At 36.3% G+C, this 26,527-nt stretch overlaps 1 protein-coding gene and 1 non-coding gene across 2 annotated transcripts in view; one reads left to right on the top strand and one right to left on the bottom strand.

Annotated features, from left to right (window-relative positions):
• SCN3A (sodium voltage-gated channel alpha subunit 3) overlaps positions 1-26,527 on the top strand; it is a 116,837-nt gene that overhangs the window by 25,146 nt on the left and 65,164 nt on the right. Inside the window, exons 3-9 of the mRNA XM_064586640.1 lie at positions 2,660-2,973; positions 8,534-8,652; positions 19,292-19,381; positions 23,572-23,700; positions 24,364-24,455; positions 25,296-25,568; positions 25,771-25,834. Of these exons, the coding sequence (XP_064442710.1) occupies positions 2,710-2,973; positions 8,534-8,652; positions 19,292-19,381; positions 23,572-23,700; positions 24,364-24,455; positions 25,296-25,568; positions 25,771-25,834 (1,031 nt within the window). The 5' untranslated portion in view covers positions 2,660-2,709. The remainder of the gene's footprint in view (positions 1-2,659; positions 2,974-8,533; positions 8,653-19,291; positions 19,382-23,571; positions 23,701-24,363; positions 24,456-25,295; positions 25,569-25,770; positions 25,835-26,527) is intronic.
• On the bottom strand, positions 4,244-4,356 carry LOC123840090 (small nucleolar RNA SNORA5). The gene has a single exon (XR_006789902.1). It is a non-coding gene; the product is annotated as a small nucleolar RNA SNORA5 (small nucleolar RNA).

The raw sequence follows: 26,527 nt of genomic DNA, 5'->3' as shown, positions 1-26,527 counted from the left end.
TTAATAAAGAAACAAAAATTAGTTTAACTAAATGCTCAAATACAAAAGTAGCCTTTCTTCTCCCGTGAGAAAGCAACCATGTTTCATAGAAATGTCTTAAGATAGCTTTGTCATACTGTTTCATTTTCATTTAGCACTTGGTAAGAACCTTATCCATTCAGTTCATGAAAGGTGATGAGAGACAGGCAGATTACACGTCTCTGGGTATCTAAGGCTCGCAGTTAATATGCAAACTCCTCCTTATATTCAAAAGTATAAATGTGATTTTTCCATACAGCCTAGTGTTGGGCTATGTGGACATCAAAATGGACATAAAATGGCTAAAAACTTTAATTCTAGTTTGTGCCATTTGCCATGAATTTAGAAGGCACAAAATAAATAGTTGAATTAGAAGGTTTGAGAATATTCTATTTTTATAAAAAAATGAACCGACTTTTTATTTTGTGCCTTCTAAATTCACCCGATGGAGTACAAACAAAACAAAACAAAAAAACAAAAAATCCCCATCCCACCACAAATCAGAAGTCCTTTTTCAGAGCTAGTGCCAAAAATGGCACAGCTTTTTGACATCTGATATTTTATATTATAACTTACTTATACCTTCATAGTAGCAGAAAATATAACAGTGTCATATTACAAATATTAATTCAATGAAAAGACACAGTTATTAAAAATACTTTAGTCATTGGAATAGACCAGGGAACTAGTAATTCAGATATAAACTCAAAAAACATATATAATGATCTACAATCATTTTTAGTCTATATCATTTTTCTTGTGTTGCTGTAAGATCTAGAGTTTCTCATTGTTTGTAAGCTTAGTATATCCATGCACTAAACAGCTAAGAATTAAAAAGCCATTTAGGGATAAACTACTATGGAGACCAGAATAAGTGTGGGGGCAGAGATAGGGTGGGTGGTTGGCATAGGGAAAATGTCACAGATGACTTTGATGATTATCCTGATGTCATGGTTGTAGATTGTTCTATAAGAGACTGATGTATTCACTGTATTTTGTTGTTATTGTTTCTATTTTCTATCCTAATTTTTTAAATGTGACTTCCGGCACAATGCAAAATAAAATAACCATTAACTTATGTTTCAAAATACAAGAAAATACAAGAAACCCGGTTTCTTATATTTTTGACAGTTCTGTCACATTTCTAGCAGAATTTTTTTTACCTTTCCTGAAGAATTGAGCAGGTGTCTGACTTCTTTCCTTTCTAATCCCAGACAGTTGCTTGGCATGTGTGAATACGCCCCTGTACTTTGTACTTCCTAGCCCACTCCTGGAGTTCCATGGTCAGCTGTGGTTCCACCAAGTCAGGGCCTTACTTAAAGGAGAGTGGCTTGAATTTTGAGAATGCCTGAAACCACAACAGAGGAAATCGCTGAAGGAACAAAAGATAATTAGATGATGATAGTTGACACCAACACAGTGCTTACTAATTCCAAAACTATTCTAGACACTTAATGTAAATTAATTCATTTATTCCTTATGATAATCTGGGAGGTCAGTTCTCATAGCATCCCCATTTTATAAATGGAGACTGAAGCACTAAGGGGTTACATTTTGCAAAGTCATACAGCTCATAAATGACAGAGCCAGGGTTAAGAACAGAGAGAGTCTAGCTCCATAGTCCATGCTTCTAACCACTACACCAAATGGAAGACTTAGAAAGAATATGAAAAGTGTCTTGGAATAGTTGAATAACAGCAGACTGGAAAAGGAAATACATTCTGCATTGCCTCAGAAGATGCTTCAGAAGGATCCAGGGTAAAAAGCTGAAAGAAAATAGTTTTGGCGGGCACCTGGGTGGCTCAGTCAGTTAAGTGTCTGCCTTCAGCTCAGGTCATGATCTCAGGGTCCTGGGATCGAGCCCCACGTCAGGCTCCCTGCTCAGCGGGAGTCTGCCGCTCCCTCTCCACTGCCCCTCCCCCTGCTCCTGCTCTCTCTCTCTCAAATAAACAAATAAAATCTTTGGATAAAAAAAGAAAAGAAAAGAAAAGAAATAGTTTTGACTTCTCTGTCGCTGCTGATGGTCAGACTTTGTTTGGAGAACCAAGGGTCAATGATGATGATGCTGATAACCAGGACAGTGGTTAGATTAGGCAAAACTTCTTTTCCTATTCTGAGATTTTATGAGTCAGGCATATACCACTGTATTTCCTTATTTGGAGAGCTAGTAAGATGTAATAAAAGGAGTGGCAGGGGGAATAATGGGTTCTTAAGTAATTTCACTGACAGGTATTACTGACATTACTCTTTTTACCAAAGTATACTATAATATGTTTTGGCTCAGAGGTCTCAGACCAGACTTTGATAGACTTATAAAATTGGCTTATTGAAAATCAGATTGGATAATGATGCTCCCAGGTTAAAATTTGTAGTGCAGCACTAAAATGTTTATATTTTTAATGTTACTAGATGAATCCCCAAAGGAACACTGTAAAATGTTTTTACTGCGCACTGAGAAAGAAAAGATGTCTATGCATTGAAGAAGAAACCAATTTTTTCACCAAAAATAAAGTAATATTCCTTTCTTAATATACTAGCAAAGAAATCACCCGAAGAAACATTAAATGACATCTTGGTTGATTTTCTTAATCCCTCTCACTCACTTGCTTTCCTAACTCTCGTGCATCTTTTTTCTTGGTAGGCAATTCTTATGCAAGAAGCTACACGTAATTAAATGTGCAGGATGAAAAGATGGCACAGGCACTGCTGGTACCCCCGGGGCCTGACAGCTTCCGCCTTTTTACTAGAGAATCTCTTGCTGCTATCGAAAAACGTGCCGCAGAAGAGAAAGCCAAAAAGCCCAAGAGAGAACAAGACAATGATGACGAGAACAAACCAAAGCCAAATAGTGACTTGGAAGCTGGGAAGAACCTTCCATTTATTTACGGTGACATCCCTCCAGAGATGGTGTCGGAGCCCTTGGAGGACCTGGACCCGTACTATATCAATAAGAAAGTGAGTGTTGATTTTATACTTTCAAAAGTTAAGTTATATTTCCAAATTTAAGTCCCTAATTAAACACTAACATACTTTTCTCTGGCTCATATACATACTGTATCCTAAGTTTTCTATGGTTAAAGATTTTATACTTTTTATTTCCACTTTTAAACACAGTATAATAAACAGAAACATTTATAAGAAATGACGTCAAGATTTGGCTACAGTGAAGAGATACGAGAGATAAACAATTTCTTCAATTCCACAGTAACTGAGAGTCAAAACTAAAATTGACACCTACAAAGCAAAATATCTGTTATCACTGACATGTTTAAGCACATGGTAGACAACAGAAGAACATGCAAAAGAAGATCTATGGGCATATGTGCTTCTTATTTTTTAGTTCTTAACTGGCTTGAAGTTTCCTCACAATAGATTTGTATTCTAAAGGGTAATAATCTTACTTAGCATCCTCCTATAAGAAGATAATACATTGACAAGCACAGTCACACCTACTATTGTTAAAACATCACTCTGTGAAAAAAATCTCAAGAACAAAAGACAAAAAAACCCTCTTTTCTCTATCTACATATGATTTGAATCAAGTTATGACTATGCCTTCCTAATGCTATAGTAACCACATAATTCTGTCAGAATTAACTAGTTTTTTGAAGTTAAACCAGCTGTGAGTTTTATAGTAAATATATATATTTTTTAATGGATGACAGATTCTGCATCATCTAATTGGGTATTTTGGCATTTTATAACCACAATTTATATTTCACATTCATAAGCATAAAAACAGGTCTATGTAGAAGCTAAAAATAAATAAATCTCACCATGAATTGATGGTATGTAGTTTAAAGAAGATATTGAATACCTTTATTAATCAGACCCAGTCCTTTTACAAAGAATGGTTAAGGAAATTGCATTCTCTAAGCAGTACGCAATTTAATCTTACAAGATCTGTGAGGGGTAAAGAACCTGACAGTGAACCATCCAGAGGTGGAACCAGCCCTACTGCCCTAAAGGAGGGCTTCTCAAACTTGCATGTGTATACACATCACTTACGGATCTTAAGATACAGATTCAGATTCCAGACATCTGGGTGGGGCTAGAGATCCTCCATCTCTAACAAGTCCTCGAGCGAGACTCCTGCTGCTATAATACACGGGCCACACTTGGAATAGCAAGCTCTAAAATGCTTTCTAGAAGGCATAAAACCAATTTAAATAGTTAAACAGGCCCTTTCTTTTTCCTTTGAAACTAGTGTCACAAAGGTGGCACTTAATATAGATTCACATTTTTTTTTTTTTCCCATGGGTCACAGCATTTCTGTGGCAGCCTTTCAGGCCGGTGCGAGCCACGGGGTGGGCGGGCACCGAATTCGACACAGCTGCGTAGATTCACATATTTTTAAAAATAATTTATTCCAGTACTCCACTATAGAAGTGATAAGGAAAAATAAGAAATTTAGTTACTGTATTATTACACATGATGATGACAGTGAGACATCCCCCAAGAAACTAGAATAAAATTCTCCTTAAAACTACTGATTCAAAGTACATATTTGCCAAGATGTCTTTAAGAGACAGGTGTATGCTTACTGGGACATGCTTAGAAGTATTAGCTACTTAAAGAAAGGAAGTATCCTTAAGAAAGGAAATTGGTAAGATTAAGGAGTGGGGACAAACACCAGCATTTTCCAAGGGAAACAGATCTTTAGTAGTAGCCCTAAAAGCATTTTCCTCCGCAAATCAAGGCCATTTCATTGGAGAGGAGCTACACTGGGCTACCTAACAGAGATGTCATTAAACATTGTGCAGCATTTGATTAGGTCAGCTTCTTTGGACTCCACCCTCAGCAAAGAACCTTATTATAATTTGTCCCCCCACAGATCTGCTTGAAAGGAAAGAATATGCTGGTTTTGCCACTGCACTTATTTCAGTCCATGTGACAGTAATACATCTCGTTGTAAATAAGTAGATTGGCATTCTGATTTTGTATGTCAGGCTTTCAGGCTTGGTTAATGTGCTGCTAAGAAACAGACTTGTTCTTTGTGTGCTAGCAAAGTCATTTTTTATCACCTCCCTGTCTGAGAACCAGACTTGGACCTTGATTTATTCCTAGTGGCCATGGTCCATCTTGGGAGACATCTAGACTATTTACTTTTTTCTGTTGGCACACTGCTTTTCTTTATGAAGTACATAAACATGAAGACTGATGTGCTACTGAAGAAAAAGGTAGTTTGTGATTGTTAGGATTGAAGGAGCTAACCTAAGAAGCTCTTGGAAAAGTTCTGGAATTTAAAAACATGGTATGAAGTTTATGTTAATTATATGAATAATGCAGGTGAAAGGCGCTTCAAAACTGTAAAGCATTATGTAACAGTTTGCTGCCATTCATTATGATATACTTTACATACCTAATTTAATCAGATAATCAGATGAGCCACATCACAATGTATTTCAATGGTGTTTAAATTGACCAGGTAATAACTGAAGAATAGTGACAGTGATAATCATAATAGCTAACGTTTGTTGTGCTCCTACTTTGTCAGGCACTGTTTCAGTGCTTTAAGTGGCATAATTCATTTAATATTCCAAGAACCAGTCAAGCAGGTACTATGTTAGCCTCGTTTTACACATGGGGATGTCAAACCCAGAGAGGTTAGGTAACTTGCCCAAGTCACACACCATAAGTGGTAAATTCAGGAATTGAACCCAGGCAGTCAGAGCTCTTATGCACTAAGCAAAACTATATCTGGCATTTATTAATAAAATAAAACATTAAAAAATTGGTTGTATACTTTTTGGAATTCTCTGCTTAATATGATCCTATTCTGAGATGTGAATCTTACCCTTGCCTTGAGTAGTAAAAATTTTAGTGAACCTATAAGATGTATATTTATCTGGGAAAAAGCAAGTAGCATTCCAGAGTGAACCACAACTAGTTTGCCATACTTTCAGCTATAACTTTCATCACCTTAGTATCAATATGTAGTAATTTTTTTAAGCCACATCATTATTTATCATTACTTGGAGACCAGATTTTGGAGTTGACACTATTTATCCCTCCTCCAATTATCTGTCACTCTCTCCGATAATTTTCAGTTTAGGTACAACTCTCAATAACCTCAGAGTCCCAAATTTCAAGTGTCTTCCTTCTTATTCTTTCACTGTACAGGATATTAGTATTTTATTCCTCATTTCTCAGAACTCAATGTTTTGTGTTCAGCGGTGTTCCCCAGAAATAAACTGAAATTGTGTTCTTAAGGCCTGCTGTATTCCAGAACCTGCAAATTCAATGAATATGCCCTTGGCATGTCATTTTTAATCCCATTAGTTCCAAGAAGGCTGATCTTTTGGGAGAGCAGAGGATTCCATGTTTAAAGGGACAGTTAATTCCTGTGACACTGTTTTTGGAGATTTTTCAAAATAAATTCCTCTCCTAATGTTACAAGTGGTAACTGCTTTTTCAGGGAAATTGCCTTACAAAAGCATGAGTAAATGCACTTTAAATTATTGTGACTTTGGGCGCCTGGGTGGCTCAGTTGGTTAAGCAACTGCCTTCGGCTCAGGTCATGATCCTGGAGTCCTGGGATCGAGTCCCGCATCGGGCTCCCTGCTCAGCGGGGAGTCGGCTTCTCCCTCTGACCCTCCCCCCTCTCATGCTCTCTCTATCTCATTCTCTCTCTCAAATAAATAAATAAAATCTTTAAAAAAATAAAATAAAATAAATTATTGTGAACTTTACGTCATTGAATGCCTAAATGGATCTAGACTGTTTGTAATATTAAATGATCTAATCCTGTGAATTCAAGAAAATCCTTTAATGCATTTGTGCTTCAAGGGCAGTTTTCCCAATATCCACTGCCCCTTTTGGATGATCTCAATGCTAGTAAAAATGTTTACTTGCCCTCCTTATAGAATTGTTCAAATTTATAGATTGCAGTTCATGGAAAATGGTTGGTTAGGTAATGCTTGGCTCCATGGTCTTGAATACGAAAGGGCAGTGTACAGAGAAATTGTTTTCTCTGTCCTTTATACTCAAAATATAAATATTTCTGTCTACCTATTCAAACATTACCATGTTGTCAGTGAACATGATTGTATGGGATACAGCCCTTAGTTTAAGAGTAAAAACATACTATTAAGCAAATGGATATATTGATGTCTTAAAGGTAAATGGCATCTTAAAGGTAAGCCTGCACTTAATTAAAACAGTATTTATTTACAAACCACACTATTAAATACTGTGAAAAAAAATGGAGAAAAAGTAGATTACAGGCTTTTATGCTCAATAGTTTATAACAACTTCTAACCTAGTCTTCAGTGGAATGAACCCTACATGTAAATTGCTACTTGACTGTAATTACAAGCAACATGCCAATGTGTGCAAATTAATACACTAAGACTTACTGGTAAAGGGAAACAATTAGAGAGTGAGCAGAAGGCAGTGATTTATCTGGAAAGACATGATGGAGGAGGTGATTTTGATAGCTGAGGACATTTTCCGAGAGTAGGGCTTTTCAACCCTGGCTGCATATTAGAATTACCTAAGGAAATTTTAAAAATAATACCCATGTCTGTGCCCATCCTCCAGAAATTCTGATTCAATTGGTTATGAGTAGGACCTAAATATTGGCAATTTTAAAATCACCTCAAGAGATTCTAATATGCAGAGAGGACTAATAACCTTTGATATAATAGTTGGTGGGACTTCATTGTCAGGCCTCTTATGGACCTGAAATGGGGGGAATTTATATTAGATGACCTCTCAGGTACCTCCTTCCTCTAGGATTTTATGACACATTTTCAGAATCAGAGGGGGAAGCTGACGGGTTATGAGTGGAATTGACAAGTGAACTGAATTGGTTGGAGCAGAGATGCCTTAGTGAGAAAAACTAAAAGATGATCCTAGAGAGATGTGGTGGGTAATCACCGGGTAGCATGGCTTAAATGCTAAATTGATGATTATAGGTTTCAAGTCATAGAGTTTTAGCCACAAAATGCCCTTTGAAATGATGCATTTAATCCTAATTCTCAATGCAGCTGTCCCTTCTCAGTATTACCAGCAGATCTATAGAATCAGCAAAACCAGGTTATTCAGCCTATTTGAACATTTTAAAGTAGGACAACTACCGTAGGGAAAATAGACTTCATAAACTTTAGAGTTCAAAGACTTGAAATAATTAAAATTAAAAAAGATTATTTTAGTAGCAATATGTACAGAATAATATGAAAAAGTTACCAAAGCTGGAGACAGATGGTAAGCTTTAAATAAAATTGGAGTCTGTAAAGTTACAATTTGATAAAAAAATTTGTGTAGGATCATCAGTTTGTATCAGAAAGTTGAAACTCTAGAGACAAATTAGATAATAGTAAATCATGTTTATTTGTAGCTATATGTTAATTTAGGGGAGAAACATCTAACATGTTTATAGTTACAATATACCAACTTGTTTAAACAAACAAATTTGAATAAACAAATCAGGTAAAAAGTTCTTCATGTGTTTAAGCTCTTCAAGTAAGCCACGTGTCTAATCTAGTAATTTTTTTCATATTTTCTTTTCCAGACTTTTATAGTATTGAATAAAGGGAAGGCAATTTTCCGATTCAGTGCCACCTCTGCCTTGTATATTTTAACTCCGCTAAACCCTGTTAGGAAAATTGCTATTAAGATTTTGGTACATTCATATCCTTTTCATGTGACTGAATGCTGGTACTTGATTTTATAGAAAATGTCATTCTTCTATATATATTTTTGTATATTTATATTTTACATATATTGTTTTATATATTATATGTAATTTCTTTGAGATTAATGGTGACATTATTTAATCTGTTCTCATTGATTTTTCTGCCATTCATAAAAAGATTAGTATAGAATGACTATTATGATTCTAGAAGTAAAAATGAACTATGTTAGTGAACGTGTAAATGAAACATACTGTGTAGAAGGAAAAACAAATCTACTTCACACTTTTATTATCCTCTAGACCATACATAACTATTGCTAAAGAAATGAAGTCTATTGTGGTTAGTATTATTATCTATGTTACCAAATGTTCACACTTTTATGCCTTAATTGGTTCTATATCTTCAGCACATGGGTCTGTTCTTCCTTCCTTCCTTTACTATTTTTTAAACTATATATGTGCCTATATATCTGATAATATATATTCAAAAATCACTGAACTTAAGACTACTTACAATAATAGTCAAAAACCATACAAAGACAGAATGGGTGTGGATTTCAAGAAAATTCTCCAATAAGTAATGATAAAATAGAAAGGTATTCAGAGGCTGTGTTTAACAATGGGCATTTTTTTTGTTTTTTTTAAATTCCTATTAATTTAACATAAAGTGTAATATTAGTATCAAGTGTAAAATTTAGTGATTCAACACTTCCATACAACACCCAGTGCTCATCACAAATGCACTCCTTAATCCATCTCCCACCCACCTCCCCTCTGGTAACCATTAGTTTGTTCTCTGTAAGTAAGAGTCTATTTCTTGGTTTGCCTCTTTTTCCTCCTATGATCATTTGTTTTGTTTCTTAAATTCCACATATGAGTGAAATCATATGGTATTTGTTCTTCTCTGACTTATTTCACTTAGCATTATATCCTCTAGCTCCATCCATGTTGTTGCAAATGGCAAGATTTCAATCTTTTTTATGGCTGAGTAATATTCCTGTGTGTGTGTGTGTGTGTGTGTACACACACCACATCTTCTTTATTCATTCATCAGTTGATGGACATTTGGGCTCTTTCCATAATTTGTCTATTGTAGATAATGCTGTTATAAACATTGGGGTGCACGTATCCCTTTGAATTAGTATTTTTGTATTCTTTGGATAAATACCTAGTAGTACAATTGCTGAATTGTAGGGTAGTCCTATTTTTAACCTTTTGAGGCGCCTCCATATGGTCTTTCAGAGCAGCTGTACCAGTTTGCATTCCCACCAACAGTGTAAAAGAGTTCCCCTTTCACCACATCCTTGCCAACACCATTTGTTTCTTGTGAGATGTTATCATTTTTTTCTTTTTCAAATTTTTATTTAAATTCTAGTTAGTTAACATATAGTGTAATACTGGTTTCAGGAGTAGAATTTAGGGATTCATCACTTACATATAATACCCAGTGCTCAACACAAGTGCCCTCCTTAATCCCCATCACCCATCTAGCCCATTCTCCACCCACCTCCCTTCCATCAATCCTATAGTTAAGAGTCTCTTATGGTTTCCTTCCCTCTTTTTTTCCCCCTTCCCCTATGTTCATCTGTCTTGTTCCTTAAGTTCCACATATGAGTGAAATCATATGGTTGTCTTTCTCTTATTTCGGTTACAATAATACACCCTAGCTCCATCCACACCATTGCAAATGGCAAGATTTCTTTCTTTTGATGGCTGAGTAATATTCCAGTGTGTGTGTGTGTGTGTTTGTGTGTGTGTACCTACCAATCTTCTTTATCCATTCATCGGTTGATGGACATTTGGGTTCTTTCCATAATTTGGTTACTGTTGATAATGCCGCTATAAACATAGGGTGCAGGTGCTCCTTTGAATCAGTATTTTTTTTTTTCCTTTGGGTAAATACCTAGTAGTGCAACTACTGGGTCATAGGGTAGTTCTAGTTGTAACTTTTTGAGGAACCTCCATACTATTTTCCAGAGTGGCTACCCCAGTTTGCATTCTCATCAAGAGTGTAAGGGTTCCCCTTTCTCCACATCCCCAACAACAACTGTTGTTTCCTGTGTTGTTAATTTTAGCCATTCTGACAGGTGTGAGGTGATATCTCATTGTAGTTGATTTGTTTTTCCTTGATGATGAGTGATGTCAAACATACTTTCATGTGTCTGTTGGCCATCTGTATGTCTTCTTTGGGAAAATGTCTATTCATATCTTCTGTCCATTTTTAATTGGATTATTTGTTTTTTAGGTGTTGAGTTTTGTAAGTTCTTTATACACTTTTTTCTTTGTTTTTGTTTTTTAAGTATGTTATGTTAATCACCATGCATCATTAGTTTTTGATGTAGTGTTCCATGATTCATTGTTTGCATATAACACCCAGTGCTCCATTCAGTACATGCCCTCTTTAATACCCATCACCAGGCTAACCCATCCACCCACCCCCCTCCCCTCTAGAACCCTCAGTTTGTTTCTCAGAGTCCATAGTCTCTCATGGCTCATCTCCCTCTCCGATTTCCCCCCCTTCATTTTTCCCTTCCTATTATCTTCTTTTTTTTTAACATATAATGTATTATTTGTTTCTGTGAGGTGTACCTCTTTATACATTTTAGATACTAATCCTTTATCAGATATGTCATTTGCAAATAATCTCCCATTCTGTAGGTTGCCTTTTAGTTTTGTTGATTGTTTCCTTTGCTGTGCAAAAGCTTTTTATTTTGATAAAGACCCAATAGTTTATTATTGCCTTTGTTTCCCTTGCTTCAGGAGACATTATCTAGTAAGAAGTTGCTATGGCTGATGTCAAGGAGATTACTGCCTGTGTTCTCCTCTAGATTTTAATGGTATCCTGTCTCACATTTAGGTCTTTAATCAAGAATGGGAATTTTATACAGATAGATTAAAAAAAGCCTTAGGGGGGCAGAGCAAGATGGTGGAGGAGTAGGAGACCTGGATTTCGTCTGGTCTCAGGAATTCAGCTAGATAGGGATCAAACCATTCTGAACACCTACAAACTCAACAGGAGATTGAAGAAAAGAATAGCAACAACTCTCTGAACAGAAAAGCAACCACTTTCTGGAAGGTAGGACGTGCGGAAAAGTGAATCCGAGGCGATATTCGGGAGGATAGACGGCAGGGGAAGGGACCTCTGTCAGCTGCTTCTGGCAAGTGTTAGACCGCGGAGCAGAAAATCGGAACTTTTAGAAGTCTGCTCCACTGAGGGATGTCGCTCTGGTGGCTAAGTGGGGGGTGGAACCCTCACAGGACAGTGTGGTCTCAGGACCCTCAGGGTCACAGAAAGACTGGGGGTGCCTGAGTGTGGCAGAGCTCCCAGGTATCGGAGCGGGGAAGGTGGCTGCAGAGACGGAGCCAAGGAGTGGGCTCTCAGCTCAGGGTTGCCATAAACTGTGATCCACGGCACAGTCGGGCCACTGTTCTTCCACCAGGTACACAAGCGGCAGATCCGGGGAGACTCCCCTTCCTCCCCTGAGAGGAGCAGCATGGAAGCGCACCGCAGGGATCTGCTGGATTTGGAGACTCCACACAGGGTCAGGTGCCAGAGATAGAAACGCTCGGTGACAGGCCGGGTGAGCGCGGAGCACGGCCGGAGACCCGGGAGATGGGAGTGATTGACTGCTTTTCTCTGGGGGCACACTGAGGAGCGGGGCCCCGAGTTCTCAGCTCCTCCGGGGCAGAGATTAGGAGGCCGCCATTTTCACTCTCAGCCTCCAAAGCTGTATGGAAAGCTTGCAGGGAACAAAAGCTCCCGAGAGCAAACCCGAGCAGATTACTTAGCCAGGCCCGCAGCAAGGTCGGGGCAATTCCGCCTCCGGCAAAGACATTTGGGAACCACGGCAACAGGCCCCACCCCCAGAAGATCAGCAAGAACAGCCAGCCAAGACCAAGTTTACCCATCAATGAGAATGGCAGAACTCTAGCACTAGGGGAATACAGCACACAGAATTCATGACTTTTTTCCCATGATTCCTTAGTCTTTCAAAGTTAATTGTTTTTAACTTTTTTTTTTGAATTTTTCTTTTTCCCTTTTCAACCAATACCTTATCAATCCCTTTTTAAAAAATATTTTTATTTTTCATTTTTAGAGTCATATTCCATCCCTTCATAGTAGTTACCCTTATTTTTGGTATATATATATAAGTTGTTCTCTCTTTAAAATTTTGAGATAGTTTCTTCTAACAGACCAAAATACACCCAAAATCTAGTGTGTGGCACTAATCTATGCACCAGCCTGATTGTATTTGATCATATTCTGTTTTTTTTGTTTTGTTTTGTTCGTTTTTCCTTGTTTTTATCTTTTTCTTTTCTTTTTCTTTTCTTCTTTTTTCTTTCTTTCCCTTTCTTTTCCCCCAGGTTCAGGTCTTTTCTGATTTGTTTAGAGTATATTTTCTGGGGACGTTGTTACCCTGTTAGCATTTTGTTCTCTCATTAATCTATTCTCCTCTGGACAAAATGACAAGATGGAAAAAATCACCTCAACAAAAAGAACAAGAGGTAGTACCAACTGCCAAGGACCTACTCAATACAGACATTAGTATAATGTCGGATCTAGAGTTCAGAATCATCACTTTAAAGATACTAGCTGGGATTGAAAAAAGCATGGAAGTTATTAGAGAAACGCTTTCTGGAGAAATAAAAGAACTAAAATCTAACCAAGTCGAAATAAAAAAGGCTATTAATGAGGTGCAATCAAAAATGGGGGCACTAACTGCTAGGATAAATGAGGCAGAAGAGAGAATCAATGATATAGAAGACCAAATGATAGAAAATAAAGAAGCTGAGAAAAAGAGAGATAAACAACTACTGGATCACGAGGGCAGAATTCGAGAGATAAGTGATACCATAAGACGAAACAACATTAGAATAATTGGGATCCCAGAAGAAGAAGAAAGAGAGAGAGGGGTAGAAGGTATATTGGAGCAAATTATAGCAGAGAACTTCCCAAATTTGGGGAAGGAAACAGGCATCAAAATCCAGGAAGCACAGAGAACCCCTCTCAAAATCAATAAAAATAGGTCAATACCCTGACATCTAATAGTAAAACTTACGAGTCTCAGAGACAAAGAGAAAATCCTGAAAGCAGCTCAGGAGAAGAGATATGTAACCTACAATGGTAGAAACATTAGATTGGAAACAGACCTATCCACAGAGACCTGGCAGTCCAGAAAGGACTGGCATGATATATTCAGAGCACTAAATGAGAAAAATAGGCAGCCAAGAATCCTATATCCAGCTAGGCTGTCATTGAAAATAGAAGGAGAGATAAAAAGCTTCCAGGACAAACAAAAACTAAAGGAATTTGGAAACACAAAACCAGCCCTACAAGAAATATTGCAAGGGGTCCTCTAAGCAAAGAGAGAGCCTAAAAGTAACATAGACCAGAAAGGAACACAGACAATATACAGTAACAGTCACCTTACAGGCAATACAATGGCACTAAATTCCTATCTTTCAATAGTTACCCTGAATGTAAATGGGCTAAATGCCCCAATCAAAACACAGGCTATCAGATTGGATTAAAAAACAAGACCCATCGATATGCTGTCTGCAAGAGACTCATTTTAGACCCAAAGACACCTCCAGATTGAAAGTGAGGGGGTAGAAAACCATGTACCATGCGAATGGACACCAAAAGAAAGCTGGAGTGGCAATCCTTATATCAGACAAATTAGATTTTAAACCAAAGACTATAATAAGAGATGAGGAAGGACACTATATCCTACTTAAAGGGTCTATCCAACAAGAAGATCTAACAATTGTAAATATCTATGAACCTAACACGGGAGCAGCCAATTATATAAGCCAATTAATAACAAAAGCAAAGAAACACATTGACAACAATACAATAATAGTGGGGGACTTTAACATCCCCCTCACTGAAATGGACAGATCGTCTAAGCAAAAGATCAACAAGGAAATAAAGACTTTAAATGCCACACTGGACCAAATGGACTTCACAGACATATTCAGAACATTCCATCCCAAAGCAACAGAATACACATTCTTCTCTAGTGCCCATGGAACATTCTCCAGAATAGACCACATCCTAGGTCACAAATCAGGTCTCAACTGGTACCAAAAGACTGGGATCATTCCCTGCCTATTTTCAGACCACAATGATTTGAAACTAGAACTCAATCACAAGAGGAAAGTCAGAAAGAACTCAAATACATGGAGGCTAAAGAGCATCCCACTAAAGAATGAATGGGTCAACCAGGCAATTAAAGAAGAATTAAAAAAAATTCATGGAAACAAATGAAAATGAAAACACAATTGTTCAAAATCTTTGGGATGCAGCAAAGGCAGTCCTAAGAGGGCAGTATATAGCAATACAAGCCTGTCTCAAGAAACAAGAAAGGACTCAAGTACACAACCTAACCCTACACCTAAAGGAGCTGGAGAAAGAACAGCAAATAAAGCCTAAACCCAGCAGGAGAAGAGAAATAATAAAAATCAGAGCAGAAATCAATGAAATAGAAACCGAAAGAACAAATCAATAAAACTAGGAGCTGGTTCTTTGAAAGAATTAACAAGATTGATAAACCCCTGGCCAGATTTATCAAAAAGAGAAGAGAAATGACCCAAATCAACAAAATCATGAATGAAAGAGGAGAGATCACAACCAACACCAAAGAAATACAAACAATTATAAGAACATATTATGAGCAACTCTATGCCAGCAAATTAGATAACCTGGAAGAAATGGATGCATTCCTAGAGATGTATCAACTACCAAAACTGAACCAGGAAGAAACAGAAAACCTGAACAGACCTATAACCACTAGGGAAATTGAAGCAATCATCAAAAATCTCCCAAGAAACAAAAGCCCAGGGCCAGATGGCTTCTCAGGGGAATTCTACCAAACATTTCAAGAAGAATTAATACCTATTCTTCTGAAACTGTTCCAAAAAATAGAAATGGAAGGAAAACTTCCAAACTCATTTTATGAGGCCACCATTACCTTGATCCCAAAACCAGACGAAGACCCCATCAAAAAGGAGAATTACAGACCAATATCCTTGATGAACATGGATGCAAAAATTCTCACCAAAATACTAGCCAACAGGATCCAACAGTACATTAAAGGATTATTCACCACGACCAAGTGGGATTTATCCCTGGGCTGCAAGATTGGTTCAACATCCACAAATCAATCAGTGTGATGCAATACATTAATAAAAGAAAGAACAGGAACCATATGATCCTCTCAATAGATGCAGAAAAAGCATTTGACAAAGTACAGCATCCTTTCTTGATCAAAACTCTTCAGAGTACAGGGATAGAGGGTACATACCTCAATATCATAAAAGCCATCTATGAAAAACCTACAGCGAATATTATTCTCAATGGGGAAAAACTGAGAGCTTTCCCCCTAAGGTCAGGAACGCAGCAGGGATGTCCACTCTCACCACTGCTATTCAACATAGTACTAGAAGTCCTAGCCACAGCAATCAGACAACAAAAAGAAATCAAAGGCATCTGAATCGGCAAAGAAGAAGTCAAACTCTCACTGTTTGCAGATGATATGATACTTTATGTGGAAAACCCAAAAGACTCCAAACCAAAACTGCTAGAACTCATACAGGAATTCAGTAAAGTGGCAGGATATAAAATCAATGCACAGAGATCAGTGGCATTCCTATACACCAACAATAAGAAGAAAGAGAAATTAAGGAGTCGATCCCATTTACAATTGCACCGAAAACCACAAGAGACCTAGGAATAAATCTAACCAAAGGGGCAAAGGATCTGTCTACTCAGAAAACTATAAAATACTCTTGAAAGAAATTGAGGAAGACACAAAGAAATGGAAAAACATTCCATGCTCATGGATTGGAAGAACAAATATTGTGAAGATGCCAATGCTACCTAGAGCAATCTACACATTCAATGCAATCCCCATCAAAATACCATCCACTTTTTACAAAGAAATGGAACAAATAATCCTAAAATTTGTATGGAACCAGAAAAGACCCCAAATAGCCAGAGGAATGTTGAAAAAGAAAAGCAAAGCTGGTGGCATCACAATTCCGGACTTCAAGCTCTATTACAAAGCTGTCATCATCAAGACAGTATGGTACTGGCACAAAAACAGACACATAGATCAATGGAACAGAATAAAGAGCCCAGAAATGGACCCTCAACTCTATGGTCAACTAATCTTTGACAAAGCAGGAAAGAATGTCCAATGGAAAAAAGTCTCTTCAACAAATGGTGTTGGGAAAATTGGACATCTACATGCAGAAGAATGAAACTGGACCATTTCCTTACACCACACACAAAAATAGACTCAAAATGGTTGAAAGACCTAAATGTGAGACAGGAGTCCATCAAAATGCTAAGGAGAACACAGGCAGCAATCTCTTCGACCTTAGCTGCAGCAACTTCTTCCTAGAAACATCACCAAAGGCAAGGGAAGCAAGGGCAAAAATGAACTATTAAGACTTCATCAAGATAAAAAGCTTTTGCACAGCAAAAGAAATAGTCAACAAAACCAAAAGACAACTGACAGAATGGGAGAAGATATTTGCAAATGACATATCAGATAAAGGGCTAGTATCCAAAATCTATAAAGAACTTACCAAACTCAAAACCCAAAGAACAAATGATCCAGTTAGGAAATGGGCAGAAGACATGAGCAGACATTTTTCCAAAGAAGACATCCAAATGGCCAATAGACACATGAAAAAGTGTTCAATATCGCTCGGCATCAGGGAAATCCAAATCAAAACCTCAGTGAGATATCACCTCACACCAGTCAGAATCGCTAAAATTAACAAGTCAGGAAACAACAGATGTTGGCAAGGATGCGGAGAAAGGGAAACCCTCCTACACTGTTGGTGGGAATGCAAGCTGGTGCAGCCACTCTGGAAAACAGTATGGAGGTTCCTCAAAAAGTTGAAAATAGAGCTGCCCTATGACCCAGCAATTGCACTACTGGGTATTTACCCCAAAGATACAAATGTAGTCATCCAAAAGGGTACGTGCATCCCAATGTTTATAGCAGCAATGTCCACAATAGCCAAACTGTGGAAAGAGCCAAGATGTCCATCGACAGATGAATGGATAAAGAAGATGTGGTATATATATACAATGAAATATTATGCAGCCATCAAAAGGAAAGAGATCTTGCCATTTGCAACAACGTGGATGGAACTGGAGGGGTTATGCTGAGCGAAATAATTCAATCAGAGAAAGACATGTATCATATGACCTCACTGATATGAGGAATTCTTAATCTCAGGAAACAAACTGAGGGTTACTGGAGTGGGGGGTGGGGTGGGAGGGATGGGGTGGCTGAGTGATAGATACTGGGGAGGGTATGTGCTATGGTGAGCGCTGTGAATTGTGCAAGTCTGTTGAATCACAGATCTGTACATCTGAAACAAATAATGCAATATATGTTAAGAAAAAAAAAAAGAAGATAGCAGGAGGGGAAGAATGAAGGGGGGGAAATCGGAGGGGGAGATGAACCACTAGAGACGATGGACTCTGAAAAACAAACTGAGGGTTCTAGAGGGGAGGGGGGTGGGAGGATGGGTTAGCCTGGTGAGGGGTATTAAAGAGGGCACGTTCTGCATGGAGCACTGGGTGTTATGCACAATGAATCATGAAACACTACATCAAAAACTTATGATGTAATGTATGGTGATTAACATAACAATTAAAAAATTTTTTTAAAAGCCTTATAAAAACTAAAAGAGAGAAAAAAGACTGGTTAACCTAGAGATACAGCAAATAGCACTGAACTTTTTGAGGTTCATTTGAATTCTTTTCATTCTATGGTTTGATATTAGCAAACATTTATAATTTTAAATAAAAGATTCACCCCAAAATAATCATAATCTTCCTTAGAATGAAGTCTGATTGAGATCCTAAGAGAACTTAATTACGGCAAATTCTCAGGAAGTTTACAAAATAGCATTTATATGTTAGGTATGGTGTGGAATAGGTACAGAAGGATATCTAGATGGCCCACTAAGTTCCTCCACAGTCTAAAGTAAAAATAAAAAGTTAGAAAACAATATTAACTTATCAGCAAAAAATTCTCTCTCCTTTACTCTTCTTTTATCAACACTAAAAGAATGAGTCACATCACAATAAGACTATTAAGAGTACCTAATTACAGTAGAATTCTCAATGTAATCCTTAAATATACTGGGGTATACATTCTCAGGGTTTTTAAATTGTATTCATTAACATTTTGTCAGCCAATGCTGATTTTAAATCATATCTGAAGTACAACTTCAGATATAATTACATTTATATTTTTTACAATATACACTTATATTGTGAACTTACTAAAGAATGGTCATTTCCCCTTGCAGTGTTATTTCACATAACTGATTGGAATGCAAAATTCCCACTGCTTAAAATAGAGATCCCTTTCCATTAAATTCAGTTCTGTGAAATTTTACATTTCATGTAAAATGAAAAAGAGCAGACCAAGAACATATGACAGGCTTTGAAGTTTCTTATTACTTTTGCCATTGTTTTAAAACAAATAAGTAAGACAAATTTCACAGGTAACTTTGATTATTATTATTATTATTTTTTGGCATTGGATTGTTTGTAAATGGCCATGATAATATACTAGCATTTATTCCTTAACTACAATCTACTTTATTCAGCATGCTTATCATGTGCACTATTTTGACCAACTGCGTATTTATGACCTTGAGTAACCCTCCAGACTGGACGAAGAATGTAGAGTAAGTAGGAATGACTTCTTTGAATGAGAAATGCACACTCAAATTCTCTAGCAATCGCCTATGGTTATGGTCTGACAAGTTTTATACTTTTTGGAGTCAGGCTAAAAACTTCTAAGAAAAAGTTATTTCCATAACATGAAAGAAGATAAGGGAAGTTCTTTGGGGGAGTTTCTCTTCTATGAGGTAAGTATTCTTTCCAACAAATTCATGATAGTATCTGTTTAAGAAAGGTTATAAATAGTATATACACTAGCTGGTAAACTAAACCAATCATTTAGCATAAAAGTTAAGATTCAATCATAGTTATGCATTTTAGATTAAAAAAAAAAACAATGACCATTTTATGCACCTGGGTGGCTTAGTTGGTTAAGCACCTGGCTCTTGACTTCGTCTCAGGTCATGATCTCAGGGAGCCTATGCTCTGAGCTCAGCAAGAAGTCTGCTTGAGGATTCTCTCTCTCTCAAATAAATAAATCTTAAAAAGAAACAAAACAAAAAAGCAATGACCATTTGAGTAATGTGATGAATAAAATTATTTTATTCTAGTATATTACCATCATTGTTATATTCTCATAAAACAGATTTAGGTGTTTAGCACAATATTATTATATTAGGTATTTTGGTTATATGTTATATCAATTATATTCAGGAAAACACATTTAGGTGTTTAAGTAACTTAGATATTTAGTTATATTTAGATATGTAGTTTATTTAGACACAGCATGTGTGCTAAAACACAACAGATGTGTTCCGTAAAAGAAATAAAACCTCTCTACAAAATCATAGCTCAAAAAATAACAGGGCTTAAGGGGAAAACATGATTAAGAGCAGATCACTCAAAACTTATGAAACTTTGTAATCAGAACAGTAATAAAAACCGTAACAATCCCAATAAAAAGATACTGGCCTAGTTAAAGCTCTACAGACATTTGTACCTAAAATCACAGCCAGAGACTCCTTTGGAGTCTCAGACTCCAGGCCTTGCTTGTCCTTTCTCGCTTAAGATGAAGACCTGGGGACATTTCTATCATGTCATCAAAATAATACACTTATTTATTATTTTAATACAAAGGAAACAGTCTAAGCACAATAGTTCTTGGGCATGTTAAACTAGCTCCTGCTTCCACTAAAAAAGGCTCTTATATGTCAATTCTCTTCATTATCACTAAGGTCTTCCTTTAACGCTAAGAATGTTTTATTTAAGCGTGAGGAAAAAGATGCCACTAATTGATTCAAAACATTAATGTTCTGGGGAAATTTCTGCATTAAGTAACATAATTTCTGCATTATAACAACACTATTCCTTAAGTTATCAGTCACATATGAGGTTATTCATGACAAAGAAACTACTTAGTGAAACAGAAGGTGTTTAGGTTATGTAAGCTATTTATGTATTGTATAATACAATGATAAAGTTTACTGAAAAAAAAAGTTTCTAGTATGTTCTTTTTATTGTCATATTTTTTAAAAGTAATATCCAATAGGAGATAAGTTATGACAAATATTGCCACTTCTATTTCTGTTTTTATAGGCTTCTATGAGGATTTAATGCACTATCCTAAGCCATCATTTGTCAGTTTAACACATTAAAGATTTTTTTTTTATAGTAGCTGGGAAATGCTCCTTAGAAATCATTTTAGTAGAGAATCTAGTTCTTATGTTGAGGCAAGCAATTTAACAGAATTCTTAGTTATCATTTATGATTTGTGGATTAACAAATGGACATATAAAACCATTCTATATGTACTCTTCCTAGAAGAAATTACTGCAGCATTTAACCATATACAAATATCATTTGTATAACATTATTAAAAGATAGGTAAAGAGGACGTTTGCATATTATTACTTGAATATGCAGGTCTCTCTCCTTTCTTAGAGATAGAGAGAGAGAGAGTTGGGGGGGTGGGCAAAGAAGAAAGAATCTTAAGCAGGCTCCACATCCAGCACAGAGCCCAACGTGGGGCTTAATCTCACGATACTGAGATCATGGCCTGAGCCGAAATCAAGAGATGGATGCTTAACTGAGCCACCCAGGCTCCCCCAGCAGGTCTCTCTTTTTAAAGTCATTTTTAGAGATAACTACATCAATTATGAAAATGTTCTTACCCCTACAAAAGGTTTTTGACTTCATTCAGTGGGAAAACTTTGCACAGGTTTCCCGATCATTTATCAGGATCATTTATCACTTGACAGCAAAGTGGCAGGAAAACAAGCAAAATTAGTGGTTACAGCCAACAACCCAAACCAAATAAACAAGAGTGCAAAGAAAAAATTCAGTTCTGACATGAAAACAGGTCATTGATAGCATAAACAGTCTTGGTACAAAGAGGTGATATGTACAGAATAGGCTGAGGACTGTATGGTATAATGAGGGTCATATTATGAAAGGCAGGCAGATCTATAGACATCATAATTATAGGAAAAAAAACGTGGGTGACATGGACAGAATCAAAAGTATGATTAGGGGCCTAGTGGGGCAGAGCTAAGAAAGATCAAGTTCCCCTTGATTCTCACTTACCTGTTCAATCTAGTTTGCTAATAGGCACTTCTGAACACCTGTCCTGGGCAAAGCTCTGTCTCACATGTTAAGCTCCAGGACACTCTTCCTTGGATAGCTATCAACAAAAACAGGGATAGGAGTAGGGACTTTAATCCTAGCTAACTCAGAATTGCCTAAGCATAGACCATAGGGAATTAACCATTAATGTGATAAATGAAACGTACATTGAGCTGTCTCTTATGACTTTTCACAAGGTAGCCAGCTCCAACAGAAATGTCATGGTGATTATGTGTAATGTGCAAAGGTCCACACTAAAACACAAGTAAATATAAGCTTGGCATTGTAAATTATATCTTTTCCTAAAGAGGTCAGCTACTTCATAATAAGTAAAGATAGCAATTATATTTCTCAAAAAATCAACTGAATTATTTTAAAAAGGAGGAGGAATGTTCTTAGGAAAACTTCACTTGATCTTAGCCAAAAGGCTGAGAACTTGATATGAAGATTGCTGCATAGATTTTCTTATTTCTTTGTTCCCTCATATGAGAGAAATTTCTGCAGAAAACAATGCAGAAACAACTCTCTTAACTTTATTCACATATAAAATACTAGTAGGTGGGAAATATAATTAATTTTAATATGAGTAAATCAAATCTTTGTGGCCTGGGTGAAATAATCTGAAGGATAATCTTAAATTGCACTTTTTAAAAGAACACAATGTTGAAAAACAAGTACTCTTTCTCAACTATTTTTGGAAGAAACAGAAATAATATTGTCAACACTCAAAGGAGAGAGGGCTAGAAATGCACTATATATCAAAAAGTAAATGGAAAAGCTTTTCACCATTTTGGAGGTTGAAACTTGAATGTAAGCATGTTTAAATGATTTGGCTCACTTGTACAGAAATGGTAGCTGATGCAGGTAAGAATCAGAAATTTGGTTTCGCTCTGAGTTTTGGTAATTGTGTGAATGCACACACATAAAATACTAATAAATTATAATTTTTCTTGTGTAGATATATATGAGATAAGCAGTTTTAAAACTCTATGTCTGACTCTTAAAGATAAAAAGGGGAAGCATATTTTCTAGATTAGACATGGGAAATATTCCTAAAAATAATTCTAATCCTTAATAAATTTGAATGAAATATTTTATTATAAATAAATAAGTCCAAGAAATTTTACCTCTAGAGCTATATTGTCTAATAAGGGAGACACTAGCCACATGTGAAACCTGAAATTTAGCTAGTCTTAGTTCTTGAAATAATATTTTCGATACATTGGTTTAAATAAAATATAATGTGAAAATTAAATTAACTTGTTTTTCATTTTTTATTTGGCTACTGAAAATTTGAAAACTGCATATTTAGCTTGTATTATATTTTAATCAAACAGTGTTGCTCTAGAGGGTCAAGCTTGATCATTATCCATAAAACACATGAAACTATTACTCTAAAGTCTAAATAGTTAAACAAGATCAGATTCTTTGGGGAAGATACTATCTTTTCAGGTTAACCCTTTATTTAGGCTTATAAGATTAATTAGACTAGTCAAGTCTTTGTAAATGGAAATATGAAATAAGATTTTAGCAAATTAAAAAACCACAGAAGGATAAGATTTGCCATATATGAAATAATGTATATTAACAGCTCAAACGAAAATGTTAATTTTTATTTGGATGCTTTTCCTAGGTACACATTCACTGGAATCTACACCTTTGAGTCACTTATAAAAATCTTGGCAAGAGGGTTTTGCTTAGAAGATTTTACATTCCTTCGTGATCCATGGAACTGGCTGGATTTCAGTGTCATTGTGATGGCGTGAGTATTTTTGAAAGTTGTTAAGCTCAAAGGAATGAAAATAGTTGTAGCACAAATCAGGTGGTTGTGACATATTTCAAATGCAGAGTTTGCTTATTAGCCAAATTAACCATATGCCTCATATATTTTGAGAATCACATTACAATACATATAGTAAGGTAAATCTATCTGGTAAGTGAGCACTAAACAATTACTCTCATGTCATAATAGCCTTCCATTTCATCAAAATGAAGTTATTCATTGAGCATAATACCTCCAACTGTACTTTGATTTCTTACAAACTTGTTCATATTAGTGAAAATTACATTGAAATAAGGCAACAAAATTTTATTCCTTAAAAGCAGTTTTCAACATATGGCATCCTGAGGTCTGTAGCAATTCCATTTGTTAAACTCAAGGGGCTCTATACGCCAAACCCAACTTTCATTCTTTATTTAGTATAAACTTTGCCAAAACTATCAGTAACTCTGATTTAATTCTACAGGTATGTAACAGAATTTGTAAGCCTAGGCAATGTTTCAGCCCTTCGAATTTTCAGAGTCTTAAGAGCTCTGAAAACTATTTCTGTAATTCCAGGTAAGAAACTGGTGTAAGATGATAGGCTCCTTGTATCTCCAACTTTTCTTGTGTATTATTGTGTTGTGTGTGAACTCCCTATTACAGATACGTGACAGAGTTTGTGGACCTGGGCAATGTCTCAGCGCTGAGAACATTCAGAGTTCTCCGAGCACTGAAAACAATTTCAGTCATTCCAGGTGAGAGCTAGGTTAAACACTGGGGCTGAATTTAAATACACTGTAATAATATTTAGATTGAAATCACACTTAGGTCATTAGACTTGTTGTTTATTATTCTTGTTTGTCAACTTCAAGAATGCCAAATGATGTTTCAAAGCAGTTCAGTTCCTAAAAGTTTAGAAATTACATGCTTATTTATAAAGTCAGCCTTTGAGTTTAACAGAGAATTGCATGAGTTGTCTATAAAAATACTAGTTTTGTGCATGTGTGTGCACTCTCTCTCTCATGCTTTCTCTCTCTTTTTGCATTTATGATGTAAAGTCTTCTCTTTTACAATCTGGAAAAAGCTTTACTACCATGCCTTTACTAACTTACTTGGGTTTCCCATTCACTGCAGATCTATTATGAAAATAGATCTCCTTTTATAAAGGAGAAAAGATTATTCTTGAACAGCATGGCATAGGATATTTAATATTTTAAAATTCTTTTCTCCTCTGAATTATTGCTACTTAGAGGCTGGTGTAAAGAATGGGTTGGAGGGAGATGCCTCATGAAACACAATCTGAAATGAAAAATAACTGCAAGTTCTTCTTTAGATATTCATGACAACACATAAAACCACACACAAAAAAAGCTTCCTGCCTAGATATTTACACTTTCATTTTAAACCTCCAGAAAGCATACTATTCATAAATAAAATCTGCTTTTCATCCATTTCCCAAACCATCTGGCTATCCATAAAGCTTTGTGTCTAAATAGCCAGGCAACCATTTATGGGAAAAGAGAATGTGTGTGACTAAGAAGACATTACGGATTATGACACTCATCCTTGGATGACCTATTGCTGTCTCTCCTCAGGTTTAAAGACCATTGTAGGGGCCCTAATCCAGTCCGTGAAGAAGCTTTCTGATGTCATGATCTTGACTGTGTTCTGTCTGAGCGTGTTTGCTCTAATTGGTCTGCAGCTGTTCATGGGCAACCTGCGGAATAAATGCTTGCAATGGCCCCCAAGCGATTCTGCTTTTGAGACCAACACCACATCCTACTTTAATGGCACAATGGATTCAAATGGGATATTTGTTAATGTAACAATGAGTACATTTAACTGGAAGGATTATATTGAAGATGACAGTAAGAAATATTGCTACATTGTTAACCTTAGTGTTGCTGAATTTTCAACTATAAATAGTTGAGGCTGTGGGCTTGAAACCATTTTTGTAAATATACCTCATTGTGTCCACTTTGGAAGTAACTGAGACAGTCAAACTCTCATTTATTCCCAATGTCAGTAGGATAGATATGAAATGAAATAGTTTATTCTTTATATTAACAGGTCACTTTTATGTTTTGGATGGACAAAAGGACCCTCTACTCTGTGGAAATGGCTCAGATGCAGGGTAAGAAACACAATTTTAAAAAATCGAGAACAGTTTGGGAAAAAGCAGATAGGAAAAAAATACAAGGGTATTCTTACATGTATATAATAGTGATGCTACCTACCTAGTAAGTACCTTCTCTGTGTTAGAGGACTGTTATCACTTCTAAACTCATGGTCATTAAAATCACCCCTCTGGGTGAAGAACTTTTCTCCAGAATTCCATAGTTAAGATATACCTGATTATAACACCCAAGCGTGAAGACCCATAGTCTGTGTTTTTTGTAAACCCATCAGAGCTGTTTAATAAATACAGGGAACATTTTGATTGACGGGGGTATGTGTTGATGTGATAAGTTTTGCTGTGGCTGGAAAAGATCCAGAATAGAACATGATCTTCAGCAGTTGGGAAACTGCTTTGAGAGAGTTAGGTATTCTTGAAATAGCATGAAAACCCAGTGTGCAAAAGAGTCAAGGGACAGATATATGTCAAAGGCATGTCTAGGTCTACATGCCTAATAGTTCTTTTTGGTCACATTCTACAATAAGAGACATTTTAATATCTTAGTCATCCTGCTGGTCACTCATACTTAACATATTTTCCCAAGAGTATTTTAAATTAATTTTAGGTCAGGGTGTAGAGTAATTTTTTAGAAGCCAAGGATGGCAACAGTTAGTGACTCTTAAACCACAGAATTTACACAGAAGTATTTTG

The sequence above is a fragment of the Mirounga angustirostris genome, unplaced genomic scaffold, assembly GCF_029215605.1.
Source record: "Mirounga angustirostris isolate CCGP_5_RB_7025 unplaced genomic scaffold, mMirAng1.0.hap1 SCAF_3, whole genome shotgun sequence".
Taxonomy (NCBI): domain Eukaryota; kingdom Metazoa; phylum Chordata; class Mammalia; order Carnivora; family Phocidae; genus Mirounga; species Mirounga angustirostris.
This window is presented reverse-complemented; position numbering and strand designations above follow the sequence as displayed.